The sequence below is a fragment of the Parasteatoda tepidariorum genome, chromosome 9 (genome assembly GCF_982258835.1).
Source record: "Parasteatoda tepidariorum strain Cologne lab strain chromosome 9, Ptep-v5.0, whole genome shotgun sequence".
Taxonomy (NCBI): domain Eukaryota; kingdom Metazoa; phylum Arthropoda; class Arachnida; order Araneae; family Theridiidae; genus Parasteatoda; species Parasteatoda tepidariorum.
This window is the reverse complement of record NC_141763.1, coordinates 10402095-10429304: the sequence shown is the minus strand read 5'-3', so window position 1 is coordinate 10429304 and position 27210 is coordinate 10402095. Positions and strand designations below refer to the sequence as shown.

General features: G+C 32.0%; 1 protein-coding gene across 1 annotated transcript in view; it reads right to left on the bottom strand.

Moving 5' to 3' along the window:
• The window catches only part of LOC107445955 (protein O-mannosyl-transferase TMTC1), a 380735-nt gene that overhangs the window by 71209 nt on the left and 282316 nt on the right, over nt 1-27210 (bottom strand). Inside the window, exons 5-8 of the mRNA XM_071187075.2 lie at nt 21197-21311; nt 16413-16513; nt 14964-15159; nt 6275-6396 (exon numbers count right to left, since the gene is read on the bottom strand). Of these exons, the coding sequence (XP_071043176.2) occupies nt 6275-6396; nt 14964-15159; nt 16413-16513; nt 21197-21311 (534 nt within the window). The remainder of the gene's footprint in view (nt 1-6274; nt 6397-14963; nt 15160-16412; nt 16514-21196; nt 21312-27210) is intronic.

Here is a 27210-nt window from a genome sequence, read left to right as displayed (position 1 = left end):
AATAAAGGGAATATAAAAATATATATATATTTTTTAAAATTCGTAGTCTTTTAGTCGAATGCTTAGCTACAGATTAACACTGATTAAGGTTTATATATCTGCGGTTAAAATCGTGCTTTTAACATCCAAAATAATGGACAATATAAAAATATACTCTTTTTTTAAATTTGCAGTCTTTCAGTTGAATGCTTAGCTACAGAAACACTGATTAACGTTTAGATATCTAGGGTTAAAATCGCGCTTTTAACGTCCAAAATAATGGACATAATAAGAACATTTTTTTTTAAAATTTGTAGTCTTTCAGTCGAATGCTTAGCTACAGATTAACACTGATTAAGGTTTATATATCTGCGGTTAAAATCGTGCTTTTAACATCCAAAATAATGGACAATATAAAAATATACTCTTTTTTTAAATTTGCAGTCTTTCAGTTGAATGCTTAGCTACAGAAACACTGATTAACGTTTAGATATCTAGGGTTAAAATCGCGCTTTTAACGTCCAAAATAATGGACATAATAAGAACATTTTTTTTTAAAATTTGTAGTCTTTCAGTCGAATGTTTAACTACAGATTAACACTGATTAAGGTTTATATATCTGCGGTTAAAATCGTGCTTTTAACATCCAAAATAATGGACAATATAAAAATATACTCTTTTTTTAAATTTGCAGTCTTTCAGTTGAATGCTTAGCTACAGAAACACTGATTAACGTTTAGATATCTAGGGTTAAAATCGCGCTTTTAACGTCCAAAATAATGGACATAATAAGAACATTTTTTTTTTAAATTTGTAGTCTTTCAGTCGAATGTTTAACTACAGATTAACACTGATTAAGGTTTATATATCTGCGGTTAAAATCGTGCTTTTAACATCCAAAATAATGGACAATATAAAAATATACTCTTTTTTTAAATTTGCAGTCTTTCAGTTGAATGCGTAGCTACAGAAACACTGATTAACGTTTAGATATCTAGGGTTAAAATCGCGCTTTTAACGTCCAAAATAATGGACATAATAAGAACATTTTTTTTTAAATTTGTAGTCTTTCAGTCGAATGTTTAACTACAGATTAACACTGATTAAGGTTTATATATCTGCGGTTAAAATCGTGCTTTTAACATCCAAAATAATGGACAATATAAAAATATACTCTTTTTTTAAATTTGCAGTCTTTCAGTTGAATGCTTAGCTACAGAAACACTGATTAACGTTTAGATATCTAGGGTTAAAATCGCGCTTTTAACGTCCAAAATAATGGACATAATAAGAACATTTTTTTTTAAAATTTGTAGTCTTTCAGTCGAATGCTTAGCTACAGATTAACACTGATTAAGGTTTATATATCTGCGGTTAAAATCGTGCTTTTAACATCCAAAATAATGGACAATATAAAAATATACTCTTTTTTTAAATTTGCAGTCTTTCAGTTGAATGCTTAGCTACAGAAACACTGATTAACGTTTAGATATCTAGGGTTAAAATCGCGCTTTTAACGTCCAAAATAATGGACATAATAAGAACATTTTTTTTTAAAATTTGTAGTCTTTCAGTCGAATGTTTAACTACAGATTAACACTGATTAAGGTTTATATATCTGCGGTTAAAATCGTGCTTTTAACATCCAAAATAATGGACAATATAAAAATATACTCTTTTTTTAAATTTGCAGTCTTTCAGTTGAATGCTTAGCTACAGAAACACTGATTAACGTTTAGATATCTAGGGTTAAAATCGCGCTTTTAACGTCCAAAATAATGGACATAATAAGAACATTTTTTTTTTAAATTTGTAGTCTTTCAGTCGAATGTTTAACTACAGATTAACACTGATTAAGGTTTATATATCTGCGGTTAAAATCGTGCTTTTAACATCCAAAATAATGGACAATATAAAAATATACTCTTTTTTTAAATTTGCAGTCTTTCAGTTGAATGCGTAGCTACAGAAACACTGATTAACGTTTAGATATCTAGGGTTAAAATCGCGCTTTTAACGTCCAAAATAATGGACATAATAAGAACATTTTTTTTTAAATTTGTAGTCTTTCAGTCGAATGTTTAACTACAGATTAACACTGATTAAGGTTTATATATCTGCGGTTAAAATCGTGCTTTTAACATCCAAAATAATGGACAATATAAAAATATACTCTTTTTTTAAATTTGCAGTCTTTCAGTTGAATGCTTAGCTACAGAAACACTGATTAACGTTTAGATATCTAGGGTTAAAATCGCGCTTTTAACGTCCAAAATAATGGACATAATAAGAACATTTTTTTTTAAAATTTGTAGTCTTTCAGTCGAATGCTTAGCTACAGATTAACACTGATTAAGGTTTATATACCTGCGGTTAAAATCGTGCTTTTAACATCCAAAATAATGGACAATATAAAAATATACTCTTTTTTTAAATTTGCAGTCTTTCAGTTGAATGCGTAGCTACAGAAACACTGATTAACGTTTAGATATCTAGGGTTAAAATCGCGCTTTTAACGTCCAAAATAATGGACATAATAAGAACATTTTTTTTTAAATTTGTAGTCTTTCAGTCGAATGTTTAACTACAGATTAACACTGATTAAGGTTTATATATCTGCGGTTAAAATCGTGCTTTTAACATCCAAAATAATGGACAATATAAAAATATACTTTTTTTTAAAATTTGTAGTCTTTCAGTCAAGTGCTTAGCTACAGATTAACACTGATAAAGTTTAGATATCTAGGGTTAACACGTTGAAGGCCACGCTAATTTTACATGGCTTGCCCGTCTGGCCACAACGGTAAACAACTACAAACTGAATTTGCAAATATTAGACAGATTTTGATTGCTTTTTGAAAGGTTTAGCATGACATATCTGAAAAAAGTGGTGAATATGTAGGCCTAAGAATTGTTTAGAAATAATGGTGGATAAAAATCTACTAAATTGAATTTATTAAACCAAGAATCACAATTAATAAACTACCAGAATTAACACTGATTAAAGTTTAGATATCTAGGGTTAAAATCGGGCAAAATAATGGTAGTTTTGATGTGGAAGATTTTGAATGCCGCTTGTGGCAATTTATTCGCCCCATCTTGAAAAGATTAAAATATTTTCAGGCTAACCCTTAAGTGCAAGCTTTACAACTGGGAAGAATACTACATGTTGTTTTTGTTTTCCAAAATGGCGGAAGTATGCAAAGAAAAAAAATTCTTTTAATGTTCTAAGAGAATATTCTTTAAAAATGCGTGATTCATATCATTTGCGATACGATTTGCGTGAGATCAAACATTATAGAATTTGACAAATGGATTAAGATAACGCATTATGTTTAAATGTTGGAATGAAATCAACATCCCCCCCCCCCGTATCGATTGGTGGTGTTTGTTTTCTTTCTACCAATGTTCGGAAATAATGGACAATTACCACTAGAAAAAAAAAGTTTTAGTCATGCTGAAAAAAGTAACATAGTTTAACATTTTTAGAAATATAATACAATGTAATTTTATTTTCTAGGAATTTTTCTGCGCTATTACGGAAAGAAAACAACTTCAAAATGCGATCGAAATTTTTTGTGTCGATATTAATAGAAATATCAAAATGACCCACAATATAATATAAGCATTTTAGCGGTTTAGCTAAATTATAAAAAATAAATATTTTTTATTTAAATTTTGACATTTATCTAATTATTTTAAATAGTTTCAACATTTCTTTAATGTAAATCAAATACTTATGCTTTTTTATCTACCTGTTATAGTGAAATAATTTTCTTGTATTGTTGCGTAAAAATATTTTCGGGATTGATATTGATTTATAAAACGCTTATGAAGCGAAATTTGCTTGCCCAATTAATTTTTAAAATCATTTTTTCTTATTATAAAATGATGGCCATATATTATATTATAAAATTATGGCCATAGAATTGTAGTATTGTGCTCATATATGACTTATGTTCTTATAAATTTCTAAACTCGGTTATCAAAAAACTTGTAAAAGAGTAAAACCCACCTAACTTGAGCCGGGGGTTGTTCAAGGGATGGAATGATCACCTCCCAATAAAGTGACCAGGTTTCGAATACCAGTGATGGCTGATCGATAAGAATTTCGCATACAGCTCGCACTAACCACAGTGCTGACGTTAAAATATCCTCAGTGGACGACAAATGATGAGTTATAGTCCCCTTACTATCAGGCTAACCGTGGAAGGAATTCGTGGTTTTCTTCTCCGTGTAATGCAAATGCTGGCTATTTCCGCCAATTTGTCCTTTACGCAAATAACATTTCTCTCAATACTTGATCCAAGATTTTCCTTGTCTTCTGGATTGGATTTAAAATTACAAAGATACGAAGTTGAGTATTTGTTGTTGTAAACTCAAAATTAGTTCGGCTGTTCAACGACTGTTGTAAAACTAAATTTTAGTATACGTTCAAGGTTCATGCCTTTCTAAAACTTAAACTTATGTTGGTCCTCAATAATATTTTTTTCAGCGTTACGTACAACAGGCGTAGTCTTTTAAATTTTGCGTATTTTTTTTGCTTTATAATATGTAGAGAGTTAAATAATAATTATTGCTCTTAATAAAATTAGTTTCTTTTATCAATATTTCCATTCAAAATAAAAATAAAGATTTTATTTAATATCTATGACTTTTTAGGATTTTAATAACTATTAACAGTTCGTGATCGTTTTTATTTTACTTTTTAAATTGACTGTAGCAATTTTGATTTGCATTTCTATAAAAAGGGGGTCCCCATATTCATTTCATTTATTCAAATATTTTCATTAATATAAATAAAATGTTGCTTATTTAAATAATAATATGGTTACAATGTTTATTGTTCACAAAAACAAATAAGAGATTGTTTTAAAATGTTATTTGCTTAAATTAAATCATTAAAAACAGATTTTCTTTTCTAAATTAGAAGATTTTAAAATTATTGTATTTTCTATACATTTTTAAATAGACGAATTTTATGCACTGGTCATCAAATTGTTATTCTGATTCATTTTTTTACTACTACCATTTAGATTTAGAATTTATGATAAATTTAATACAAACTACTGTCAGGTCTTTAATTACTGTATGTCTTTCAATATGAAACGAAAATAATGAGTAAATATTATAAGTAAAACGTTAATTCTTCAAATAATTACCAAATTATGAGCAAGATGTTTGCGGAGGGAGTAGATATCGACAATGTCAACCTTCATTCATGAAAAGGTAACCCCAACATAAAATTGAGTTAACATGCCTTATATATTTGTGAATTGGAATTGTATTTCTGTAGTGGTAGACACACTACAGTAGTCCCTCACCAGTATTTTATATGCGATAGAATTCGATGAACGGATACCACCAGTTGATTCATTGCTGCTTTGTGAGAAGCCGGGAGAGCTGCTGTATTAAGATCACAGTACTTTTCGGTTCTGATCGTGAAAGCTGTATTAAGTTCACGGTCGTGGTCTCTCCTGTGTTGCTTTTAGCAGTCGAGTGCATACAGGGCGACGTTGCGTGTGATCGAGACTGAGTAGCAACAGCGAGGGGAGGTGGATAATGCCGCAGTCACAAGTAGCATGTCAACTGTTCAATGTGAACCATCCATCTTAGTAGGCGTGTTTAAATCGAAGTGGGAGTTTCTGTCAAGGTAGGCGTGTTAACATCGCGTCCGAAGGTCATCAATGTGGAGAGAGTAGATATCGACAATGTCAACATTCATCTATGAAAAGGAACCCCAACATAGAATCGAGTTAACCGGTTAACGCCCAGCGTCATATATTTAGGACAGTTCCATTTTTCAAAGACATTCATTGTGATGGGAAACTTTTTTCAGAATTTTCATTTATCTGGGTGAATTAAAAGATTCTCAGATACCACAATGATTTAGTTATTTCTGACTAGATCTAGAATTAAAAGAAGGAAGTACTTTTTGATCTATCAGACTTTTTGCATGCCCTAACAGTAAAAAAAAAACCCAATTAATTTCGATAATATATTATACCACCTTTTCCATAAAACCACTTCTTATATCATTTCAATACATAAAGTCGGGACAAAATGGGTTAAGATGTCTTATATACTAGTGAATTGGAATTGTATTTTTGAAGTGGTAGACACACTACAATGTTAGCTATTCTATTCAAAAAGTAATATTACTGATAAGGAAGTATTGATTGCTAAGACTGCAGTAAAAAATATTGACTTTTTTCAAATAAAATATTTTTTTTTGATTTACAAAATTAAGAAGCAAATTGTGATTTTCTAGATTATTCAAAGGATGAGAGTTTACCTGGGAATGTAGAGGACCCTTTCGGCCACAACAAATCCAACCGTGACCAGAAGATTTGAAGCCGGTAAAAAAGAAAACACCATCAGAGACAGAGATAACAGAATGCGTCTTCTTTCCATTCCCTGAAGAACAAAAAATTCAATGAAAATTATTTCCATTGAGAAAACTGTACTTTCAGAATAGTTTACTTATATTTACTTGCATATGTTACAGTGAATGACCAAAATCAAGAGAATGTCGACTTTCACAGGTGAATGTTAACAATCACATTGTCGCTTTGGTGAATGTCCGAAATATTTGCTATATCTGATATTAATTTATTCGTTAATATTTATTGGATATTTTAATATCTGCTGAGGATAGATTAGGAGAAACATCAGTGTTCTGGAGTACCGGTTAAATGCTTTCTGGGCAGTGGCACTTGAGCTTAAACATTAGTGTAAGGAATACCGGGCAAATGTAGACCAGGCAGTGGCACTAAACTAGACCTAGTATATATTTTTAACATTTACCAAAGCGACTATGTGATTGTCAACATTCACCTGTGGACAACCACCCATTTTGGTCATTCACAGTAACATATACATTTAGAACAAGCTAAGGAACAAAGAACACTTTATGATTTATAATTTTTGTTCATTTTTAAATTTCTTCACATTGTTATTACACGCAATGTAAAGGAGAATGGCTTTATTGTATGTCATTTATATACAATATTTACATACATACATTGAGAAAGTTTTTGAATTATTAGATTTGGAATCATTTACTTTTAGACATTTAGAAAACATATTTAGGACAAATTAAGAGCAAGAAGACATGTTATGATTTAAAAATTTTGGTTGCATTGTTATTATATACAGTAAAAAATGTAAACAATTTTCTTGCATGATATTTATATGCAAAAAAAATTTTTTTTACATACCTAAAACTTTAGAATCATCTACAATAAGTATACAAATTTAGAACAAATAAAGGGGAAAAGGACGCGTTATAATCATTGTTCTCTGCTATATTTTAAACTGGGCTATTAACAGCTTTGTGGAATAAGTAAAAGAAGATCAAATACGGAACTCTACAAAGCATGTAAAGAACCTGATGTCATTAAATTTATCAGAATTCAAAGGATTAAATGGGCAGGCCACATTATAAGAATGGAGGATAGCAGGACAACCAAAAAAGTTTTCTGTGCCAGGCCAACAGGTACAAGAAAAAGAGGACGACCAAACCTAAGATTTTTAGACTGCCTTGAAAAGGACCTACAAATTTTAAAGATAATTAACTGGAGAACCTTGGCTAAGGGAAGAATGTCTTGGCATAGGCTTGTTGAGAAGGCCAAGGCCCATCCTGGGCTGTCGTGCCAATGAGAAGAAGAAGAAGAATTAACAACTTTAAAAAAAATTTCCATGAAAACCTTCAGTTATTTTCCCTCTTTCCAATTTTTCTCTCTTACATTTTCAATTATTATTTTTTTTGCAAATGAAATAGTTTTTTGTTGCAGCATTTAATTTTGACGTCTTGAGTAAGAATTATTGGAATGGTTTTACCTAATGTTTGACGTAATACTCGCATTTGGCCATTTCATTTTGGCCTTATAAAGCATTTCTTTTAATGCAATTTAAAATTATTGATACATTATTTTTGACGAAAAGTGTTTATGGACTTTCAAAATATACAAATAGGACAAATAGAGCCACGATGGCTCAGGGGATAGAACATCCGTTTTCCAATGCGGCGAACCGAGTTCGAATCCCAGTCGATAGGAATTCCGCATCCGGCTTGCACCGACCACAGTGCTGACATGAAATATCCTCAGTGGCAGACGGATCATGGGTTAGAGTCCCCTTGTCGCCAGGCTAACCGTGGAAGGTTTTCGAAGTTTTCCTTTTCATGCGAGTTAAATGCGAGTTAGTTCCATCAAAAAGTCCTCCACGAAAGCAAAATTTCTCCCAATACTTGACCCAGGAGTTCCCCTGTCTTCTGGATTGGGTTCAAAATTACTAGACTACGTAGTTGAACATTAGTAACATTAGTAAAACTTAAATTGAGTCTGTTGTTTAACTACAGTTATAAAATAAAATAATCATTATATAGTATTAATTACAAATTTTAGTACTTAATGCTAAGATTAAATAATAATTGCAACTACTAATAATAATTATCGCAATTTTGATTATCATCTATCTTGAATATAAAAAAAATATTATTAATAACAGCAAGTTCAGAAGGTGTTATCGATAAATGGCAAAATTCATTGGTAATTACTAAACTTATAGGATTATAATGACAAATTCTGAAAACTTATTATTTTTAAACGGCTGTTTTTAGTTTTTATCAATAATTCATGGTTACTATTATTATTCCTCTAACTATTGAAAAATACCGAATTTTACAATTATTAATATTGATCGCCTACTTCGATAAAATCTCAAACATTCTTTTCCCTTTAACCTTCTTGTTTATTTGCTAATAATAATTCTCGATTAATTTTTCAAAACAAATACTTAATAGATTAGCTTATCATCTCTGATTAAACTTAGAAGATATACGTTTAGAACATTTTGTTATCTGTCTACCTGATATGAGGAAGTACTTGTAGGAAACTGATACAATCGAGTTGAGTTGTTCTCTCTATAATCTCCTTACAACAATCAAACGATATTTACAAAGCCCGCCTGAGACAATAAATATTTTTTCAGCAGGACCGCCTGCAGATCTCGTCTGATTAGATGCCACACCTCTCCCTCCTTTTTTTGGTTGATTGGGTGCTCGCAATCTCTCTATTTTTTTTTTCTTTGTTGTTTATCCTGTTGGTTTTTCCTGATTATCCTGGCTTTGTAACGTGATCCCGAAGGCTCGTCATTCCTTTATTCGGTGAAGTTTGCGGAATCATCAGAAAATTGCCTTTGATAAGGAATGTCACGAGAGGAAAACGCAATTGGATTCGAACATATAACCCGTCTGATTTGGTGATCTTTGTTTGAAAATAATAAAAGAAAGAAAAAAAGGGTCTTAAATCGAAAACATTGTGGTTTGGACAACACATTGATAAAGGAAATAAATAAATCTGTTCTTAAACAAACAGAGTATGGATTTGGAGAAATGTGTTTAATTCCTGTTTCTGAAACTAAATTTAACATTAATGTATAGGAATAATACTACATTTAATACTCAATTAAGAAGCAAATTCTTGATTAACAAAATTAAGAAGCTTGATGACTAATTAGGAGTTTATCGAGCAACAAAAGGATCACTCATCGAACATTTATAGCTGGGAAAAGAAGTTTGACCAAATGCTGATCTATCGAACGCGTTTTTGATTTGGATTCCTTTGGCTGGGTCCATTTATTTAGTATTTTATTATTTCGATCTTAAGAAAACACTTAACATATTTCGTCGGAACGTATAATCATAAGTTGATATTTTTAAAATGTTTTGCGCCTTTGGCGTATGTCTACACTCCGTTGCGAGTTAAGAAAAGACCATTGTGGTATAGGATTTAAATAGTCATCCGCGAATGCAAATAGTTCCGTTTTATTTCGTTATCAAATCATGCAAATATGCTTTCAAGAACACTATAAGCTTTTAAAAGTTAGAGACGTTAGACCAAAATTTAATTCGTACTATCTTTTAAGATATATACTCATGGAATTATCAAAAAAAAGTTTTTAGTTTGTCTTTCTGGAATCCTGAACTTGGCGATACATTTCGATAAATAAGGAGAACATTCATTCTTGAAAAATAAACAACTGCATGACGTTGCAAGAGCATTGGATTTGATTGGACCATTAAAAATGGAACGTCTTATGATAACTTGCTCTTAACAAATCAAATGTGAGATAAAGAATTTTTTTTTACTTTTGCTTTGCTGTAGAAGAAATCGTCTGCAAGAAGCAATATTTATTATTCTTTCATCAGTTTCATAAAATGCGAACAGAAGGACGTAAATTTGTTACGATTTTTAGATATTTTAATGAATCCTAATTAACAAAAAAATAGTTTTTATTCAATGAGTTTTATTTTTCTCATTTCATACGATTTAAGAAAGCATGCACAAATAAGGCTGTGCAACACCGTCTTATGAGTTGGCGATGTTGATATACATTCGCGCTGGGAGCTTGCATCCATTTGGCATTCAATTCGATGCAAACAGGCTCTCTCCATAGCAATAATGGTTTTTTTCTTAAGTTGCAACAAAATATAGCAAATTTCGTTGAAAGGTATATTAGTTTCTGCTATTAAATATGGTTCTGTAAATTAATATCCCCATAACCGTCAGCCATGAAGTGATTAAAAACCCAGCCATTTTATCATTAATGAAATTGTAAAACTATTGCAAGGGAAAATGATAAATCGAAAGAAATTCTCCCAATCGTTCAGAGAAATGATTAAATATTTATTACTCACGCATTTATTTCAGCGAAAGGCTTCTTTTTCTTCCCCTTTCAGAAAAATCAAACAACTATTATCAGCATCTAAACACATTTAAAATAATTTCATCTACACTTTTAACAAAAGGGATTTTTGGGGAGAAAACTATGTATCGATTTGAGAATCTGCGCAAATAAATTCTATCATTTAAAAGCGGCACTTTTGTAATTGAATATTGGAATCCGGCAACAGCATTTACTTTTCTTTGGTCTTCCCTTCTGCAAGATTTATTCTGTCTTTAGCTCGAACCATTCCTTGAGAGTTTCCCATGCATTGTGGTCACTGAAAGAGCGTCAATATTTAAGGAGGTCTTCCTAATCGATTGCCCTTGCCATTTATTTTGAAATCGAATTATTTACTTCGATTGCTTTTAGAAAAGGGAAGAATCTTCTCCCTTTCCCCGAATACGTGTTTATCATACAATTTTAATTTTACACAAGGAAGAATGTTTTTATTTTTGATGATTCACTCGTTGAATGAGATCTGAGGAGGATTTGGAAAAGGGGAATCAATTGCGTTTGTTAAGTGGATATCGATTCATCGATGTTTCTTTGATTGCGCAGTGATTTTCAGTCGTTTTTACCTTTGATCTTGCCTCACTTTTCTGCAGATGAAAGATCAAACTTAACACACGCATTTTGAGAAGTAGTTTTGATTGTTCTTTTGAGGTAAAATTTCACTTTGCTAATATTTACGTATAATGATCTGGTTTATATTTCACTTCATGGGCAAAATAAACTGTACGAAATAATTTTAAATAAATTGAAAAATATAGAATTAAAGTAGAAAAACAAAACATAAAACTAGAAGAAAAAAAAAACCTTAGAAACCTTTATTTAAAAAAAATGCGTAACACTTTTTTTTTTTTTTTTTTTTTTTTTTTAGACACTGACAGTTTTGCCCGTAAAAAGTAGTATTTTAACCTGCAGTCTTCTTCTCACAGCAAAACCAGTTTTTTCATGTAATTAAATAGGGAAATAGAGCACTGGGGAGGAAAATTATCCAACTTTTGCAAATTTGCTAAACAGCCAGTGTGTTAATTTTCTGCCTTTTTAAGATATACAGGGCGTTCCAAAATTCTCTTTACAACTTCAAAAATTCATAACTTCGAAAATAAACTAGATATTTATATTCTGTCTTTTGCATGTATTACTGCAACTAATAAGGTTTTGTTTAGTACACTTAAACACGCGCACCATTGGTGGCCCTAAGCATTTCCTGTCTGTAATCAATTTCAAGCCAGGTGATGTAAAGATAATTTTGGAACACCCTGTATTTTCTTTTAAAATAAAAAGATAGGTACTTTATTTACATCGTACTAGAGTTGCACAATGAGCGACGGTCAGGGAAACATCCCTCAGGATGATTCGAAGACATGGCATCGCAATTTTGATCCTCTGCAGAGGGGATGGCTCCCCTGCTTTGGTAGCTCGACGACCTGAATGCCAAGTCGAACACTTTACGGTATAACAGTTTAACGAGGCCCAATATCACGCACCCTCGATCCCTACGCTGGGTGATCAAAGTGGTCACCCACCTGCTAACTGACCGATTCGATGTTCTACTTGGAACAGTGTCTCAGCGATCAGTCCACTGCGGGACATAAAAACAAAAGAATTATAGATATTACAATAGTGTACATTGTAATATCTATTAGATATTACACAATTGTACATTGAAGATAGTGATTAATTTTGTAGAATAATTGAATAATTTACATCGATATTATGAATTGATGCGCAAAGCAGCCACTTTCTTCCCTTTTTTAAATGAAGAAAGTACTTTCAATTTAAAATAATATATCTTAAGGAATGATGAAGGAATTAATTCTCAATAAGGAATTATATCATTACTTATTGTTCTTTCTTAATGCATTCTTTCAAAATAAGAAAAATGTCGAAATTCCGATCAAACTTTCATAGCAATACCCAGACCGTCTGTTTTGACACACTTTAATTGGACGAATAATATCATTTTTTTGCTTCCTTACGCGATGCATTTTTCTATTGTAGCGGACATAAACTGTTTACAGCAGAAAAAAAGGCGGAATCTCGATCAAATTCAAGCATTGTCAGAACGTCTGGCTTGGCAGCCTACAGCCAAAAGAAAGATATCATTGCTTTTTTTATTAGTGCAAGTTTTTAATGAAGCAGACATAGTCTATTTGAAACAGAAAGAACAAAAATCTCTATCCAGATAAATGATATCATTGCTCATTAATAATTGATCAGTGAGCAATAATATTCTTTAGTCAGGGTGCGTAGCCAAATATTTGAACGAAAAATAAGCATGTTTTAAGTAATTTTCAAGCACTCGAAAAATATTTTTAAGCACTATATAAACTAACAAAATGCAAAATAATTTTCGAAGACTTTACATGATAAAATGTCTAGTTTCTGACAAAGAACTCTTTTCTTGATTATATTAGCCGTTATAAAATAATCGAGAGATTTTTCGGTTCGATATCAGAGGGTGGAAAATGAAGCCTGAAATCGAAAATATCTTGCAAAATGCCGCAGAGTTGCACATGTGAAGGCAATAATCTCACCGAGCCCAGCTCAGTAGACGCACATACCGACTCGCAAGTATTTCATCAAACCTGTAAAATGATTGGCGCTTACATACGCTATGGACCGGCTGAAAGGAATTGTGAAAACGTTGAATAGAACAATGTGAAATGCGTAATAAGTGGTGAAAATGGACATGGTAACTAAAAAAAAAAATTTCATTTTTGAAAAGGGAAAATGAAGCACTTTTTAAAAACACCCAATGAAAAAAGCACCTTTAAGGGCTTTTAAATAACGAAAATAAAAAATAAGCACCTTTTAGCACTTCTTACAAATGCTACTCACCATGTTAGTGTATATTTTAATAGAGTGAGCTGAATCTACTCGCAAAAAAATGACCTCTGATCAAATTTTGATAGTATTACTAGATCCTTATAACACGAACTTAAGCGAGAGCTAGAATCAGTGAGAGCAGTGTAAGAAAATTTAAATCAAAATCGTTAGTAACATTACACTTGTGTATTGTGATCGACGCATATGTTAGATGTTATTTTTTATACTTAAAGCCTTTCTGAAATATCTTTCAAAAGCGGCTTCTAGCAGCCAGGTTTGTGTTGGATTGTTCTGTAGTTCCTTCTACCTTTGGGATTTCTGTCAAATACTTCTTTCAGTTTTTGTTAACTGCAGCAAAAGTATTTATGACAAATATTGCTTTCTTTTTTTTATCAGGACTTCTTAAGTCTATGTCTATTTATCAGACTGACCTTTTATATCTCTGCTTAAAATATTTATATATGTAGTAGAGAATAAAGAAACCCATTGCCTGAGTCGTAGCTCTTGTGCTACAGGTCTTGGGTTCGATTCTTGGGAGCGGGATAGGTTGAATCAGCCTTTCATCCCTTCAGCGGGTCGATAAAATGAGTACCAATCATGACTAAACACTAGAGGTTCAACGTTCGGTTGATCACCCAACCGGAACATCTGCTCTTGCACGCCAGAGGCCAAGCTCAAGAAAACTGAGATGGGCACAGTAGGTCTCGGCCCTCTGTGGGCTGTTGAGCCACTGAGATTGGTTTCGTAGCTGATAATTTTTTTTTAACTCTGCAATAAAATATTGTTACATAGCTTTTATTTTCTATGAGAAATTTTTTCTCAGTAACTATGGAAATTTCGTAGTTGCTGGAGGATATGCGTTGCGCCTAATCATGCATCAGGCTATGTACATTCAACGATTAAAGTTCTTCGATTATCGAATTTATAAAGTTCTCTTGGAGATTTATTAAATAACGACAAATATTTTTTTTCAATGAATAGTGCTGGAGCCGCAATTTCTCACGGGATAGAGCATTCGCCTTCTAATGAGGTGCACCTGGTTTGAATCCCAGCGATGGCTGGTCGATTCGAATTTCGCATCCGGCTTGCACCTACCACAGTGCTGACGTGAACTATCCTCAGTGGTAGACGGATCATGGGTTAGAGTCCCCTTGTAGTCAAGCTAACCATGGGAGGTTCTCGTTTTCCTCTTCTCCATGTAACGCAAATGAGAGCTAGTTTCATTCCAAGTAGTCCTCCATGAAGACAAGTTTCTCTCCATACTTGATCCAGGAGTTACCTTGTCTTCTGGATAGGGTTCAAAATGACAAACTACGTAGTTGAACATTAGTAGTCGTTAAAACCAAAAATTGGGTCGGCTGGTTATAAAATATAAAATGAAATGAGTAAGGCTTGAGGTAACACCTACCTCATCTTACCTGGAGGCCGGGGGTTGCCAGTGCTCTTAGAAGAAGAACAGCCATCGTGAGAAGGTAAGCAAGAGAAGCTGCGTTACGTTTTTCCCAAACTTCCTCCACAAGGGGGATGCTCCCCATCTGCCAATCATAGGATAGTGTTGTCGGACAAAGTAATAACCACAAATTGAAAGCAGGCAGATAGAAATATGTAAGGATCCTGCACACAAAAGAAAAATAAATTAAATTGGGTTAACGGCAAATTAAATTGCTTAAGGCAAAAAATATAGAAAGGAGAAGTCTAGTACTTAGAATACGTAACTAACTCAGGAAATTGCTGAGCTCGGTATGCTATACCAGAAAAACAACTTACAACAACTTACTTACTACAACTATTGACTTGACCGTGGACAGCAAAACTCAGATTTAACAGAGCATGCATATATTATATATATATATATATATATATATATATATATATATATATATATATATATATATATATATATATATATATAGATAGATAGATAGATAAAACAATAATAATAATAACTATTCTTGATATACATATATAAGTACAGAGCCCGTTATCCGGAAATTAGAAAACCGGAAAACCAAAAAACCAGAACGAAATTCGATAAATTTTCTCGTCATATTAAAAAAAAAAATTTTTTTCCCTCATAAGATTTTAGGATTTTTTTTTCTTTTTTGAAAGATGTTTACCATCATTTCGGAAATAATCATTAGTGTGTTACTTCATCGTTTTTTCTTCTTTTTAAGATTATTTCCAAACAATTTTTTTTTAGTTGGGTTTAACAATAAAAAAAACTGCTTTTTGTAGCGATTCAGAAAACCGGAAAAATCAGTTATCCGGAATAGCGATGGTCGTGATCATTCCAGATAATCGGTTCCCTACTGTAATAACTATTCTGTTCTATATCGCAATTTGCCTATAAGGATTCTAAGACTTATTTTAAGGAGAGTAAAATATCAGCAATTTATTATTTTTTTTAATAACAAATAATCTATTTTTTTAATCCAGTTGTTTTATTTTCAGTTTAGAAACATAGATTAAACAAGTCAGTATAATTGGATAAATTTCAATTTTTAAACGATATCACTATTATGTTAGCGCCTAATCTCGAAAGTCGTTAATTGACATACATATCCTATCATTAGATTAACTGATGTGCACACTTAAAGTGCTGAACCATGCATATTTTACCTAGATACAGTGCGCATTAACGGCCTCAGTTTCAGTTCACAATATAGGAATAGTTCAAATGTTGGTTCCCTTTGTTCTATCAGCTAATTTGCTGATTGTTTTATTGCATTGACTTGATTCTTTAGGTACCGAAAAATAAATAAATGACATTAGGTTTCTTAGTTGTAATAAAATTCTAATTTCTTATTTTATTTTTTGTAACATGGTTTTTAAAGTGAATGATTACATATAAGTTTTGATTTACTCACCTTGTTATCCAAGATTGTGCAAAAGCAGCAGGGTTGTCCTCTTCACTAAATATAGGTAAGGTTCCATTTATGCTAAGTCTGAAGTACACTAGAGAGATCATCTAAAATGAGAATTTCAATGTCACATATCGCATTTAAGAAATGAATATAATTAAAAAGTTCCAAGGATAGACCAGATAGATCTAATTAACATCCATCATAACATGTTTAATTAGTATCAGTTAATGGTGAAACAAATATGTTTATATATTTTTATTTTCCTTAAAATAAAAATCATAAATTTTAATTGGAGCATTTTTTTTTCGTGTTTTAAATTAAAAAAAAAAATTAAATACTGTTCTTCATCAATTTTTCAAATAATATCAAATAATATATTTTTTTTAGAAGAATGAATAATAATAATAACAACAAAAATTTTTAAATAACGAACTTATCTCAACTTTTTTTAATACTTTGCTTAAACAGCATTTGATATATATTCGATAAAAAGCTTGTCATTGTAACAGGGTTTTATAAATTGTCGCTTTCTAATATTCAAATGTTTGTCTTTCCTTTGGAGCATTATATTTTACTAGGAGGCTTCGCCCCCTGCTCGCTGGCGCTCGCCAACCCCCGGAACTGCTTTCGCAGTTCATTTCGGATTGCTTCACAATCCGATGCTCGCTTTGCTCGCTCATTGGATACGTTCTTAACGTCTAGCTTTTGTATACTTTTTTGAACACTGAAGTTCCGAAAACTTTTCACTGTAGAAAATTCTAAACCTGTGTATTTCAATATTAATTTGAAATTGAAAACAGTTCGCATATTTTTCTTAATCACACTATTCTAAATTTCAGTTGTTGAGAAAAGTAACTGTTGTAGGTTTTGTTTTAAAGTCTTTCCCGCCAAAGGGCTAAAACCATGTGTTGTAAAACATTATGAAATAGTACTGAACGCCGGATGTAAAGCATCGGCTTCGATGAAGATAATTTTGTGAGAATGTTTTTGATAATTCGGTGAGAATTCACCCGATTAGCCATATGATGCTCACTACGTGCTCTTGAGCGCCGAATCCTATCAATTAAAAATGAAAACTGTTGCCAACGCGAGAAAAGAAATATTATCGGTTTTATTGATATATACGTACGTATTAGCGTTTTATATAATATAAACTGCTGTTTGTAGAAAATGCAACACCATGAAAGAATCATCAGAATCAAATGAAATTTAATGCAGAAACGACTTGTACTGATACAAATAAATGATGAAATTTTCAAAACAAAAGAAACAAATTAAGCGTCCGAAATCAGTATTTGGTGCAGCCACCACGCGCTGCAATAAGTGCTGCTATACGACGTGGCATGGAGTCAAACAGATGTTGAATATCTGCTTGAGGAAGAGAATTCCATATCGCTTGTATGCGCAACCAAAGTTCGTCTTTGGAAACTGCAGGACGCGGATCACGAGTGAGACGCCGACCAACCATATCCCACACGTGCTCAATAGGCGACATATCCGGCGAATAAGCAGGCCAAGGAAGAAATTGCATGCGTTGTGCTGAACAGAAGTCTCTAACAGTCCGCGCAACATGTGGGCGTGCATTATCCTGCTGAAAGATAGCTCCAGGGATGCCTTGAAGGAAAGGAACGACTTCGGGCTGTAGCACTTCACGGACGTATCTGTTGCTATTGAGATTACCCTCAATTCGTATCAAATTGGATCGTCCATGATACGAAATCGCACCCCAGACCATAACTCCGGGTGTTCGACCACTATGTCGTTCAATAATACACTCAGGAAGGCAGCGTTGACCGGCATAACGTCTAACACGAACACGGCCATCATGGGTCCACAAATTGAAGCGTGATTCATCTGAAAAGACAACTTGGTGCCAATCAGCTCGCCAGTCTCTGTGCTCAAGAGCCCACTGCCGACGCAGCCGTCGATGATCCGCCGTGAGGGGAATCCTGTATAATGGCACCCTTGCACGCAATCCACGGCGCAGCAGACGACGACGAATTGACGAAGCCGACAATTGTACACCTGTAGCAGTAGACCAATGTGCTGCCAGCTGCCTGGAGGAAGCTGTGCGATCATTCACCGCCATGCGGAGCAGGTGTCGATCATCGCGCTCTGACGTCACCTTCTGTCGTCCAGTGCCTGTTTTTCGAGTTGTTCGGTGCTCGTCGGTCCACTGCTTCCAAACTCGCATCACTGTGGAACTGTTCCGCTGCATACGAGCTGCTATTGCGCGATAGGAAAATCCTCCTTCTCGAAGGCCGATTATCCTCCCTCGTTCAAACTCCGTAAGTTGCTTGAATTTCTTATTCTTCCGTCGTGGAGGCATACTCAGGTCTCACTAAACGTTTGCCACTAACAAATAATCATAGACTATTTTCAACGTCCCGCTACAGCACTTTATTTATACGCTTTCAGCATCAATTCAGAGGGCGCTGCGCGCGCCACGCACGCGCGATGGCTCTGAAACTTTATTAATTTGCATAATATCCTATAATTGACATTTGCTGCGAATTTCATTTGATTCTGATGATTCCTTCATGGTGTTGCATTTTCTACAAACAGCAGTTTAGATGAGCTCATATTTTTTCCATATTGCACTAAATAAATCAAGAGAAAATAAATCACCGAAATCAAGATAATGTCAACTTTCACCGGTGAATGTCAACAATCACATAGTCGCTTTGGTGAATGTCCGAAATATTTGTTATATCCTATTTGATATTAATTTATTCGTTGATATTATTATATTTATTCGATATTTTAATATCTGTTGAGGATGGATTAGGAGAAACATCAGTGTTCGGAGTACCGGTTAAATGAATTTCTGGGCATTTGACCTTAAAAAAACATTGATGTAGGACATACCGGGCAAATGTATACCAGGCAGTGGCACTTAACTAGACCTAGTATATAATTCGATTATTTACCAAAGTCAACAACCACCAATTACTGTCATTCACAGTAACAGCTATAAAACAAGCTTGTAACAAGAATACACTTTTACAGCTAAGATTTATAAATTTGAAAAACACATTGCAACTAAACGTTATCAGCTATTAATAAAAATCATTAAATGATTCGATTATCAAAGTTTATTATTCGTTTAGATTCTTAAAGGGTATAGGAAAAAAATATTTTTGGCCTTTCTCATAAACTGAACTTTAATATATGAATTATTAGCATGCTTTTACTTATGAAATAAACAATAGGAAGAGAAATATTTTAATATTAATGATGACTTTACTTTTAAGGCTCAGATACAATTAATTTACAGTAGTCCATATCGGGCATGAAAAGAAATTTTCTAATTTTCACAGATTTAAACCTTTAGTCTAAATTCAAATTGCTTTCTTATTTTTATTAAAATAAAGTAAAAAATTCTCTTATTAAAAACAGATTTTATAATTAACTCAAATTAACCGATAATAATTTAACTCAAACCTTTTTGTGAAAGCTTTTTTTTTGTTTAAAATACAATATAAATAAAGAGATTTTTTTTAAAATTAATAAATGAGTAATCAAATCAGTTTTATTTTGGTACATCGGTAAATGAAAGACATCTTTTTTACGGTTTGGTAGATCTTTGCCAAATAAAATTTGAATTAACAATTTAAAAAAAAAAATTTCAGTCCAAATAGCAGAACGTACAGAAGACCTCTACACCACAAATAAAAGGAAGGAAGGAAAAAGAGGAACTATACAAAACAGAACAAGAACATTATTAAGTACAAGGAGTAAAATATGATTTTTTTTCTCATATTGAAGCATCCTCCTGGCATTTTTAGATATGGGAAACCACATTAATTCGAATAAATTTACATGTTCTAATGTAATACTTTTAGCCACAGCGCAAAAGTTATCTATAGCTGTATAATAGTGACAAGCAACAGATTTTTTTTCCTATTTGATTTTGATATGACTGTTTCAAGATACTAGGAATTTAAGCACTTGGAAAGTTTAAATTGAGTTTTTCATTTTTTCCAGAAAATATAATGCATATGATACTCCTCATAAATGCCACAGGCATCTCAAGGTTATGCCATTAGTCGCCCCTCCATACTGTTCCTATCTCTGTTACCAAGGTTTCAGCAAATTTTGTCTTTTTCCCCATACAAATATATTCCAACTTCTTACAAAAATGAAATATTTTATTTCATAACCGTCGTTGAACAGCCGACCCAATTTTTGGGTTTACGACTACTAATGCTCAACTCGGTAGCCTTGTAATTTTGAACCCAATCTAGAAGACAAGGAAACTCCTGGATGAAGTATTGGGAGAGATTTGCATTCGTGAGGACTTTTTGATGGAACTCATCCGCATTTGCGTTACATGGAGAGGAAGACTACAAAAACCTCCAATGGTTAGTCTGACGGCAAGGGGACTCTAACCCATGATCCGTCTACCACTCAGGATATTTCAGGTCAGCACTGTTGTCGGTGCAAGCTGGATGAGGAATTCGTATCACCAGCCATTGCCGGGATCGAACCCGGTTCACCTCATTGGGAGGCGAACACTATCTCCTGAGACATCGCGGCTTAAAAATGAAATATCACCGGGAAAAAACAAGATTTGTCGCAATTATCAAACAGCTGTGGTCGCCATAGCAACGCATGCTATGACGACGCATGCGCACTGTTTACTATTACTCTTGAACACAGTTGAAAAATGTGATGACGTCCATCAAACCCAAAACAACACGCATTTTGCCAATGGGTAAAAATAAGTAATAAATTGAATGAATGGATAATGAAATGTGAAAAAAAAAATCAGAGTAAGAACTTACCCCGAAAATTAAAATAAATATTCTGCCGACGATACAGAAGACACTAGTATTATCTAACGGCAGCGATTTTCTTTCCTCGTCTTCCTCTTCTTCTACTTCATCACTTGAATTATCGCTGAAATAAAACATAAAAATTAACACTCAAAATAATACTTATCATTAATGTGTTAAAATTACGAATCGTTACTCGTAATAAACAGCTTTTAGGATAAAACATTGGCATTAAAATTGTTTCATTTTTACGTCTTTTTTCAGCAGAAGTAAATTATCTGCTATTTTTCCATGCTTTTTTTTACTACAAGACGCATATTTTATTAAAAGACTTTTTAAGAAGCTATCTTGTCTTCTGAGTCGAATGCAAAATCTCATGCTTTCGAACTTTAAGTACCATTCACATGATATATGATTTCATTATTCAACAAAATAAATTAAAATACTTTCAAATTTAGTATCTGTAATTGAATTTGAAAAATATACAGGGTGTTACGTAAGAACCGTTCTTTATATATATTTTTAAATGGCTTGTCAAATATGAAGAAAAAGTTAACACATTGGAAGTCGTAAAATGTTATTAATATAAGCTAAAAAAATATTGAAATCTAACTAACCCCTCAATTGAGGAATATGAGTATACAAAACACCAAAACACGTTTGATTGCCGGGTTTGATTAAAAGACGATTATTAGAAACGCCTTCAAGGTTTTTACGTTCTGTTAACCCACCTTTACTTTTTGTGATTTGTCACATTTAAAAAGCAATTTCTGTTATTCTTCATTAATCTACCACTACAAATGCATAAATATTTTTAAATTCATTCTTGACGAAGATTCTAAATGTTGGTTTACCCAGTGGACTTACGAAGATGTATTTCAATTTTTGTTAATAGTTAACGCATTGAATGATAATAGAATTCCGTCCCCTGCTCGCTGACGCTCCCGGACACCCCGAAAATTGAAATATTAATTGGTTTGCTTTGAAAATCAAGCTTGTTTTTCTCACAATTAAGTTAAACCCGTTTGAAATGTGTTCTAGGTTAAAATCTTAGGAATTTAAATCAATATTTAAAATTTTGAAAATCCTCCCTCTTTAAAAATAAAAATTTTTTGAAAATTTTATGAACTGAAAGGCTGGTTGTTGCAAAGTTTTGCGAACAATATTTTCAATTTTAATGTTACAATAGGCTAAAGTTTGTTACACGTTACATTAATTAAAACAATTATTTATTGTCAAGAATCTTTTCTATCTCTGTCACATTTTTCACACTAAAGATTATTTCGTTCATAATAGCTTCAATGATTTTAAAGATGCTAATTAACACTAGATTGTCTAAGGAAGTCATTTCGACTGCTTTTTAATTTCAATTAGAAAAATAATGATGCATTTTTCGAATTGAAATAACAATTGAATTGAAATAACAATTGAATTGAAATAACAATTAAAATAACAATAACAATTGAATTGAAATAACAATGAAAATAACAATAACAGTTGAAATAACAATGACACAATTTCTTAGAATTTTTTCCCTTTTTTTACAACATGTAATTTTTTTTATTGTTAATATTTACTAATAACTTGTTATATAACTGTAAATAATAATAAAAATAATAAAAATTAATTTAAAAAAAATTTCTTTGCACATTATTCTTTCACAATCATTTTGACTGCTTTTGGGCAGTCTTTCTAATGTTAAAACCACTAGAAAAATGTCAAAGTAATTTTGAAAAAGAAAATCATTATTTTATCAGTCTACTTTAAATAAGTCTAATAAACCAATTTTAAAAATTCGGTCATTTGATCTAAAGTGACCAAGTTATTCGATAGTTTCATTTTTAAAATGTTCTCCTAAGAAACATTTAAATTACTGTTTATGGCATAAAACTTTCTTTTTTTTTTTTTTTTGGTGACTAAATGTGGACAGGATGCTTTTTTTATTTTACTTCTTTTCACTTTTTTTTACTTTTTGCAAACGTTCCGTGCAGAAATACAAGTTTAGTGCGTGATGCTTTACATTAATGTTGTTTTTATGGATCGGTTTGTACACATGTTTCTGGTCAGGCATGGTCAAGCAATATTTAAAAAGAAATTGCGCATGTTTAAAGACGAGTGGTTTTTTCATAATTCAAAAAAGGACATGAAATATTTTGTTAAGAAACAAATGACTCAGAGAATAATGCATGTAACTAATCGAACATTTTTCGATATTTCGTAATCGACATGGCAAAATATCTATATATGTTTAATAGGTAGTGTTTTTTCTCTCAATATTTTTTGAAAGTTTCAACAAACCCAAACATGTTGAAACACGCCTTTTTTAAATAAAAAGAAAAATATTAATCAAATTGTCCTAGAAAACATTTATAATAGTAAATATATCTTTACTATAAAATATACCATACCAATTTACTATGTAAATATTTTCTTTAATTATAAAATTTTTTATAGTTAAGAAAATATTGATAATATGTATAATAGTAAAATGAAAAGACAGTTAGTGCAATATTTTAATTCCAATATTTTAATTTGGCCATTCAAGTGGTAAGTGTGAGAAACGAATTTTTCTCAAAACATTACAATTACGCATTGTTGCAATTTAAACTGTATAGATCAGTGGTTACCAACTGGCTGCCCGTGGGCCACATCCGGCCCGCGAAGCCTTTTTTTGTGGCCCTCGAACTAAAATATATTAGTTGCCCTTTTTCTGCGGACAATTTTCGTAAAAAACTATACGGGTTCAAAATACTTTTCTTTCGTTAAAAAAAACAACTAATTTCTTCGTTTCTGTGAAATTTAACATACCAACGGTGTAAAAAAATTTATTTCTCATGTAAAAATCTACTTATTTTAATTTGTAATTTAATACTTTTGTTTTGTACAACTTGATTAAAAATTTGACAGTAATATTTAATGTTCCTTCAAACATAAAAGAGTCCTACATAAAATTCCTTTCCTTTTTAATTGTTTTAAAGGTAACATCAGTTATCAATTCATTATATTTAAAAATGAATGCCATGAGGATTTTATTCCATGTTTCTTAATAAATATTTATATTTTTTATTAATTCATGATACTTAAGGGCAGGTAAAATCAATCTGAATAAACGAGTAAGTATTTTTAAGGAGTTTAACAATAGCTTTCTTTTTTTATGTAGAATATATAATTAAAAAAAAGAAAAATTTTATTATAATAGAAAACGTATATTTGTAATTCCATAAATCTGAATAATGTAAAATGTAGTGAAAATGCATCAAGATTTAGGTTATGCACTAAGAGCAGATTCAACAGCAAAATTATTTGAATGTGGTGAAACATAACTGTGACAAAAGCTTGACCATATCCATGAATGGCATCTTCTTAGTGCCTAATTAATTAATCTTACAAATTAATCATTTTAATTAATTTAATCTTAAGAGTGCTAAAATGTAACGAACAAACAAACAAACGTTTCAGAATATGCGCATCAGAAACTTATCACTATTGCGGAAACAATGAAGCATTTCGGAAACGTTTAAAATGTTCAAGACGAAATATTTATTGTTTATGAAATATTATGACATTAACATTCGTACTTTAAGATTTTCAACCATCTTATTTTAATACCTAAAAGCTGATTTCAATATTAGCATCAAACGTCCGGAATTCTTTAAACATTTTTATAGTGTTTTTTAAAATCCTCTTATTCCAAAGATCTTATTCCTGATTGCAAAAAAAGAGGACATTAATATTTTTTTAGGAGTTCTGGTTTGAGAATAAAATACAGGAATTGACTTTTTTGCTAAACGTCAATAACAAAAAGTATCAAAAAATTACTAAATTTAGTTAAAAATAGAAATGAATACTCTAAATTATTTTAAGAATTAATATTATATAGATGGATAGGTAAGTACTTTATTTACGTCACACTAGAGCTGCACAATGGGCTATTGGTGACGGTCTGGGGAACATCCCCGAGGATTATCCGCAATTTCGTTCCTCTGCATTGGGGATGGCATACTTGCTTTGGTAACCCGACGACCTGCGTGAAATCGAGCACTTTACTGTAGAACAGTTTACCGTGCTCCCTCGGTCCCTTCGCAGCCAGGGATTCTTGACTTGGATGTTCTACTGGGAACCGTGTCTTTATCATCAGTGAACAGCGAGACGATATTGTATAGAATTATTTAATAATAATAATATATAAAATTATTTAAACTATTGTAATTATTTTTCAACTCGAACTGACTTTATGTTACAGACATTTAGTTTTCTATTAATTACTACATTTCATTGAAAAAAACCATGTTATCAACCATTGGCAGAATAAGTGTTGTTTTAGGTTTGATGGCATGCGGCACCTCATTTGGACGTCATCACATTTTTCAACTGTGTTCAAGAGTAGTAGTAAACAGTGCGCATGCGTCGTCATTGCATGCATTGCTATGGCGACCGCTGCTGTTTGATAATTTTTTTTTTAGAATTTTTTTTTTTTTCTTTTCACTAGCAGGCATTTTTAATGTATTTACATAATAATAATTTAAAACATTTTTATATTCTTTTTATTAATTACTTATAATTACTGTCTTGATGGTGATTTCAATATAAATAAGAATACTGAAAAAGGAAAAGTATTTTGTGATATCTTGAAACGCGTACATAGGCAGGATTTGAAAACCAATCCGACGACAAACATCCATTGAGACAGTTTTTGCAACACATGATTTCAAATGTTGTGGCGTTTATTGGAGTCAATCCAGAAAAGAAAAAGAAAAGCATTTGACCAATGGTTAACCAGTGATCGTAATGTTTCACAATGTTTTACTTTTTAACTAACCTTTCGACGCAGAATTTTCTTTTATTATAATGTTGATTCCTTTTCAATTTTACGCAGATTTAACATAGCGAACACTTTAAATGTTAACCCAAGTAAAAATTGCCTCTAAAAGGATATCAAAGTCACATTTGTGTCAGAACATATTTACAAAATAATATTAAAAAATCTGACTACTACAGAATAGAGATTCAAAACGCCCATTACCTTCAAAACATATTCCAATACACTGAACGCGGAGAATGAATTTAAGTTTACAAGAAGCCCCAACAACTCAAAAAAGCTTATTCAATGATACGTTCGAAAAGAGAAAACGTTCTATTTTTGCGCTATATTTAAAAAAAAAAAAGAGAAACTTTCTTGTAGTCGAATGAAAAGGAATCACTTGACCTTCGAGCATTGGATTCGAAAAATGGAATCATTTTTCTTGATATAGAACGTCGTCACTACGTCTTCCCTTTCTCAAAAGACACTTCCAAATCGATTTTAACGTTCCAAAACTATTCCTTTTTTCTTTATTTTGCTATTTTTCGATTCTGGAGGGAAAGAAAAGGGTAAAAAGGGGTCAGAAAGAAAAGACATCGTCTGAAGAAATATGATTCTTTTCCTGGTTTTTGCTCCGTAAGGAATACCTTCAATGGATTTGCCCGGTTTTTTGTCCTGATTCCTTACATTTTTCCTTTCTTTTTTCTTCCCGTTTTTCTCCCACTCCTTTTCGAATCCAGGAGCGTCCAAATGACTTGAAGGGAAAAAATGCTTCGCATTCGCGAAAACAATCCGCGGTTACCAAATACGAAGTTTTTTTTCTTTGTGTCGATTTCAGCAATTCCGATATTTTCTTATTCAGAAAATCTTATTGTTTTCGTATAGTTTCTATCTATTTTCTAAAATAGAACATTATTGCGCATGCAGAACGTGACGTTGATATTGAAATAGATAGATGTTTTTCTTTAAATTTTAGTAAGTAACATGTTATTTTAAATGTAACAGTCAAACTATGAATTTCAATCCGTTATTTCGGTGTTATTTTTAGCTCAATTTTCCGTATGAATTTTATATAATAATAACAATTTAACATCTACAGTGATTGGCCAAATTATTAGACGCACTATAAAATTCTATGCAAAATCTTAATTATCAGGTAATACAGCTTTATTGTTTTTATGTGACTGAAACCGGTTTGCACTTGTTTACGTTTGTGTATCAA